Genomic DNA, 6,221 nt, shown 5'->3' with positions numbered 1-6,221 from the left:
AGTAAGAAACATAGTTTTAAACAGCTCTGGATATCATTATTATCACTTTGACCTTCAGATCAATGCTTTGACCTTAAAGGAGAGGTCAGAGGTCAAATGTAACATGATCTTTGAAATCTTTAAACATTAGCTACTACATCCTGAAAACACACACCACATAGTTTCTAATTTATGAGGCTTTTTTTTTTTATCAATAAATCAGTGAGTTGACCTTAAAGACTTTGGTGGATGTCAGCCAAAATGTAACAGATTTAACACCCCCACTAAATTGATCAGAATTCATTCAATCAATTACATAAACACTGCCAAAAACATAACCTCCTTGGCAGAGGTAAGTATGGCTGGCGTAAGGACAGTATATCCAGGGGGAGTTTTCATTTTTGTAGATGACTCTTATTTTTGTCAAATCCAGTAATACTTGTGCACTGGAGCCTTGCATGAAAGCTAATACCTTTGCCACAGCTGTTCACTCATCAAACTTTGAGGTCCTGAAGGTTGAGCATGAATGTGTCATGTCCTTCAACAGACACAGGCGTGTCCTGATAAACACACGGCGACCATCGCAGACAAATGTTATTGTCAGTACTTTGGCCTTTAACATCTATAGCCCAAAGGGCTGCCAATTCCTTCATATTACCCTGCAGATTGTGCCACTGACACCTACCTGCAGCAGTTTCACAGCAGGGATCTGTAGCACTCAACTGCTGAAGTATACCTGCTTTTAAAATGTTCAGAGCTAGTTCAGTCATTAGGAAGGAATTGTCAGAAGTGCAGCACCACATATAACGTTTGTAAGGATCCTCTAGAGGTAAAGATTGTTACAACCTATTTACCATCTGTATGAGCTGAGATACTGAAAGATACCTGGCAGTAAAGTAAAGGCAGTAATAATAATGTGTTACATCTGGAATCCTACCCAGAGCCCACTGTCTACAGCTGCAGGATTAAGGAATGTGTCTACTGGACACAGCGGCTGAGGTTCACAGGTCAGAGCAAAACGAGATCAACTTATAAAGAATCTAATTACAATGCAAAAGTGGAAGAAAGACACTGGCATCCAAGTGACGGGTTAATGCGGTTAATAACAGATTAGCTCGAGGCTATTAGATAACTGGACCCAGTCCCTCACTTGCTGTATCTACTGAGTAATTAGATGCAAAGCAAGCGGCAATCATGGAAGAATCTGTGGACATGCCTGATTTTGGCCAAAGCTGTACATATTTTCCCAACATTAAGAAGCAGGTGTGAAAAAAATCCTGGATTTGCCAGCAGCAGTCTCTTGAGAGCAGGTGGATCAGGGCACAGAGTCTCTCAGAAGTATGTTGAGAGGCAAGACAGATCAATTAATCACGAGTGGAAGACTTTCTCTTGGTATGCACCCTTCCCATCGGTCACTGCTTCACTTCATCCTCCAAATGTGTTTGATCAATGAGCCAGTTTGGATTTTGTTGTCATATGAGCGGAATGTTCAATACTTTTAGTGCTTCGGTGGATTACCGCCAGAATTAGAGACCAAAAGAGGGAAAAGGAAGAGAGAAATGAAAGGAAGGACAGGAATCCAAAGGTGACGTTTTGATACCCAGAGCTGGTAACCTTTCAGCTAATGAGTGGTTTGGAGACTCATATCGCTGGTATTGGCCTTTATGGAGTTCAGAGGACAGCCTTTAAATGTGTTGACTTTTTCCTTACCTTTATTTAGCCTGGATGGGCTGGCTGAGGAGCACTTGCACTTATACAGCAGTACCCTTCCACTTAATCATAGGTTGGGAGACACAAAACATGATTCTTTGGGCCATTTATAACCATTATTTGACCTAAAGGATCATAAACCAGTGGTTTACTGTAACTAAATGTTTACATGACCTTCTGTAATGATTCCATAAAAAGTGGAAAAATGATTTTCATTTATCTGAACTGTAGTAGTACGCACTGTTTTATCTGTTTGTTGTTGTTTTCTGCAGGTGGGGAGGTGACCAAGCCGCGGTTCACTCAATATTTCCGGGGAAGCCTCTCTGGATTGACCATCCGACCGGGAAAGATTGAGAGTCAGAAAGTCATATCCTGTCTGCAGGCCTGCAAAGAGGGACTGGACATAAACTCCCTCGAGAGTCTGGATAAGAGTATAAAGGTACACGTACACAGAGATAAAGGAGGTGTTTCAAAAAGAGGGACTGCAGTAAAACCTCTCATCTTGGTTTAAAGCGTTGGATAATAGTAGTAGTAGTAGTATTTATTTATTGTCATTGTCAAGAACAATGAAATTGCGTTTGGGGCTTCCATACAACCCAAAAAAAAGAAGAAAATAATAAATACCCCTTAAAACCCAAGTGTACATATTTAACCCAGTGTGACTCCAATGCAATAGACAATCCTTAGCAATAACATGAGAACATGACAAGTAATGTTGGTAGAAATTCAGACAAAGACCTGAGAAACATGACAAAGTACAACAATGCAACCCATTCAATAGTGCAGATCACATCAGTTCAGTGAAGAGAATGGATATTAAAAGAAACAGAGGATGGGCTTTTTTCAGTGTTTTAGATACCAAAAGCCAAACAATTACTGAATGACTCGCTGAATTCAAGTGTGGTACTGTAACAGGATCCCAGTGTTGCCATAAGTCAGTTCATGGAATCTCCTAGATATTCCTCAGTCAGGAAGTAAAGTGTTTAAGAAACAAACCAACTCAGTCATGAAGTTGCAGACCACATAATGTTACGGGGTTAATACTCGGTAGGTGTTATGTGTATGTGACCCAGTACGTTGGTCAGTATAGCGTAATGTCACAAGGAAAGTGTTGCGTATATACATGTAAGTGGTTCAGCTGTTATCCAGACTAACAGAGGCTACGGTCATCTGTGCGTTCCTGAAGCACAGCAGTCAGCTTGTACCGTATTACCTGTGTCTACTCAAACAGTGTCGCCACCTGATTAAGCAACTAATGAAGCAGTGGAGCACAGGGGAAGAGACGAGTCGGGTTCTTGCCTTCCTGGCCCTCAATAAAATCTGCCGCCAGAAGCAGGAAACGTACCTCAACCCCTATTCTTAAGCAAGTGTACATTTCTTATGTACAAAACTGCAAGTTCACGTCTCCCAATGTGCTGCCCATGATCAACTTCATGCAGAGAACTCTAACAGAGGTCACCTACCAGCACTTTATCTATACCCGACAGCTGGCCAGTTACCTTAGAAACACCATGACCATGAAGAAGAAAGAAACGTTGGGATTTGGCGCTGTATAAATAAAATTGAATTGAATTGAATTATATATTAGAGGTTGTTGGCTAACAAATTGCTGTATTAAAAGTAATCAAATGTAAACGTTTTGTTGTTCCTAAGCAGACAGAACAAACTATGCTAATTCAGGTTTTAATATGAAGTACAAAATACATCTACTTCAATTCTTATACAAACACTACAATGTGTTGATCAATAAATGTAATGGCAACCAAACCTGGCTTTCCTGAAAATCTTCAACTACCTTCTTCTTCCCCTTTTTCACTGGCGTAGCTAATTGATCTCACTGCGCTGTGCAAGATAGATGGGGCTTTGTGTGGACTCAAAGCCATCGCCTGTAAGCACCCTACCACTCTCAGCTCCTTTATTCTTTCTCCCTCTTCAGCTTTTCCCTCTCCAGCAAACTCCAGATCCTTCTATAGAGAACCTTGTGCTGTGGCGCAGCAAAGAGATGCATGCCAGCCTTTTGAAAAGGCATGCTGGGATGAGGTGGAGGATATGAGAGAGAAGAGGAGAGCCTCTCTAGGGCCAATGCAGTTTATCTTTTGAGAGCCATTTAATTTTCTTCTTAGCCACACACTCATCTGGCCCCTGGAAGTCCACGGGAAGCTTAGCCAGGCAGGTGGACAGCTGGCACTGCACAATCAGAGGAGAATAACAGGCAGAGAGGCAGGTAGACACAAAGTATAGACAGAGAACAGAAGATGAGAGGAGACAGAAAGAAGTGTGAATGGGGAAAATGACAGGGCGCGGGGACTGTATAGAGCACCACAGAGAGGAGGAGTAACTTCACCCTGGTGCTGATACCCAGTTTTAGAAAATGGGAACTACTCATTGCAGTTCTGGCAGGAGAACACTGAATCCTTTTTGAAGTAAGAAGGCTTCAAATCGCTACCATCAAACTCTGCAGGAGAGCACACTGCTCTGTAAAACCAGCTCTACTGTGTGTCTCTATGTTTACGATATTTACTAGTTCATGCATATTCCCATTATTATCATACTGCCATGTTTAGTTATGCCAGGTTTTCATTTATTTCAGTACAGTATGGAAGCAGAAGCCTGAAACTACCTTGAAACAGGTGATCCATCACAGTGAACATTGGATGTGTTTGTTTTATGCCGTTGCATGGTAAAGCAGCGCAGCCGTGATGTTCACTTTGATGGATTGCCTGATTCAAACAAGTTGCGAGTCTCTGCAAACTAATGTGTGCACCACTGTACAGTGAAACCTGTAGAACACAGGGACTGCCTGGAAACAAGCAGAAAGGTAGTGACCTTTTATCATTTGCAGAAACGCTGCTGAAATTATTCAGTTTTTACCCCTCAGGCTGATGGAGTATTGCTGTCAACCCGCCGGGCAGGCGCGCAGCGTGGACCCCCAAGTTTGTGAATATGATAACTCGAGGAGGTGACATAGGATTTTGAAATATCATCGTGCATCTACTAAAAATCTCAGATGAGTTCGAATCTCAGTGATGCTGACCTCAAGGATTTTCAAATTTATACCATAGGTGCATCTGCCTGAGGGCTGGGCATGATAGTGCTACCATGGGATTATAAGCACCCTTGCCTCTTGTTGCATCACAAATATCAAACACTATACACTAAAGGTTCAGCAACAAAAAGTTGGTTTTCTGGGTTTCAGCCACAGGAGCCTAAGCAGCGAAATCCAGAGCTCCCTCTCCTCATGCAACCTCCTCCAGTTTACCCAGGAACGCTTATTCATTTGAATTGTGACCCTGAATGGGATAAGTGAAAGAAATACATTTGAAAATGTTGTTTTTTCTAGTCTTTTCTACTCTCAGTATAAGCCACATTCACTTGGTCAAACCCACAAACACATACAATAAACAGAGATGACACACGGCGCCATGTTTATAGGTCGTATCTTGGGCAAACATGCAGACTTGAGGATCTGGATTTTGAATAAATCATCTCAGATTATTGGATAAGCTGTTCTTCCTTCGAAGCTGCGGCCACCCCTGAAATATCCATATAGTACCGATTCCATTTAATTATTTGATCTTAAGGCCACGACTTGAAATCGTTGGAGTTTAATCACATTACCACACAGCAAAGCGTGAGCTGCGCGGTATGTAAACGGTAAGTTTTGCACAGAGAGTGGAATCTGTACCCCTGCCCCCCCTTCTCCTGCAGCAGGTTAATCTGCCCATGCCCTGCACGCTTTCACTCTGTCAGCTTTCGTATGCACAGGCTAATCTACAGCATCTCAATTAGAGCTGACTGATTTCAGTTTTAAATGGCTCTGTTCCCACGGACATTTTATCATCTGCTGTGTCAGTTCTCGCTCTCCGTCTAACATCTGTGTTTTCTCTCTCCCTAGTTTCACTTTAACCCAGCTCAATCCATCCTGGTAATGGAGGGCGAGGACTTGGAGAACATGAACGCCGCTGTGAGGAAAGTTTCCTACATAAACTCCCGTCAGTTTCCCACACCAGGCATCCGACGCCTGCACATCTCCACTACCGTCCAGTGAGTGCACTGCCGCGTTCGTCTTGTTCTTCGCCTTGTTTTTTCTCCTTTATCTTTACTGAAATCTGCTTCGTGTGTGTGTCTCTCTGTCGTTTTTTTCTTCCTACACGACGATATTTGTTTCCTTTAGTGTTTCTCAGTTTCTGGGTACCTGTTCTTTAAGATGTTCGCCCACCTCGACACTTCTGTTAAAACAACACGGCAGACATCACACCGCGACTGATATATAATTCCCTTTCCGCGCATTGATCCCCACCCCGCCCTCTGTTTCTCGTTTTCCTCTGCTGTCGCTTCCCCTTTCCTTTAATACACCATTTTCGGTTCACTGTCGCCACCGGGGGCTGGTTTTTACATTTTCATGTCATGTATTAATAATTCTTCCTGGATTTTGCCAGAGGAACGAGGGGAAGAGAGATGCAAAAGGAGAGGGTGTGTGTGTGTGTGTGTGTGTGTGTGTGTGTGTGTGTGTGTGTGTGTGTGTGTGTGTG

The 6,221-nt window shown here is 42.8% G+C and overlaps 1 protein-coding gene across 1 annotated transcript in view; it reads left to right on the top strand.

Annotated features, from left to right (window-relative positions):
• LOC102214346 (calsyntenin-2) overlaps positions 1 to 6,221 on the top strand; it is a 326,636-nt gene that overhangs the window by 289,951 nt on the left and 30,464 nt on the right. Inside the window, exons 10-11 of the mRNA XM_013912186.1 lie at positions 1,962 to 2,128; positions 5,585 to 5,733. Coding sequence (XP_013767640.1) covers positions 1,962 to 2,128; positions 5,585 to 5,733 — 316 coding nt within the window. The remainder of the gene's footprint in view (positions 1 to 1,961; positions 2,129 to 5,584; positions 5,734 to 6,221) is intronic.

Source organism: Pundamilia nyererei, unplaced genomic scaffold, assembly GCF_000239375.1.
Source record: "Pundamilia nyererei isolate P.nyererei 1_Seehausen unplaced genomic scaffold, PunNye1.0 scaffold00083, whole genome shotgun sequence".
Lineage (NCBI taxonomy): Eukaryota > Metazoa > Chordata > Actinopteri > Cichliformes > Cichlidae > Pundamilia > Pundamilia nyererei.
The sequence above is the reverse complement of the archived record's forward strand: the minus strand, read 5'-3'. Positions and strand labels throughout refer to the sequence as shown.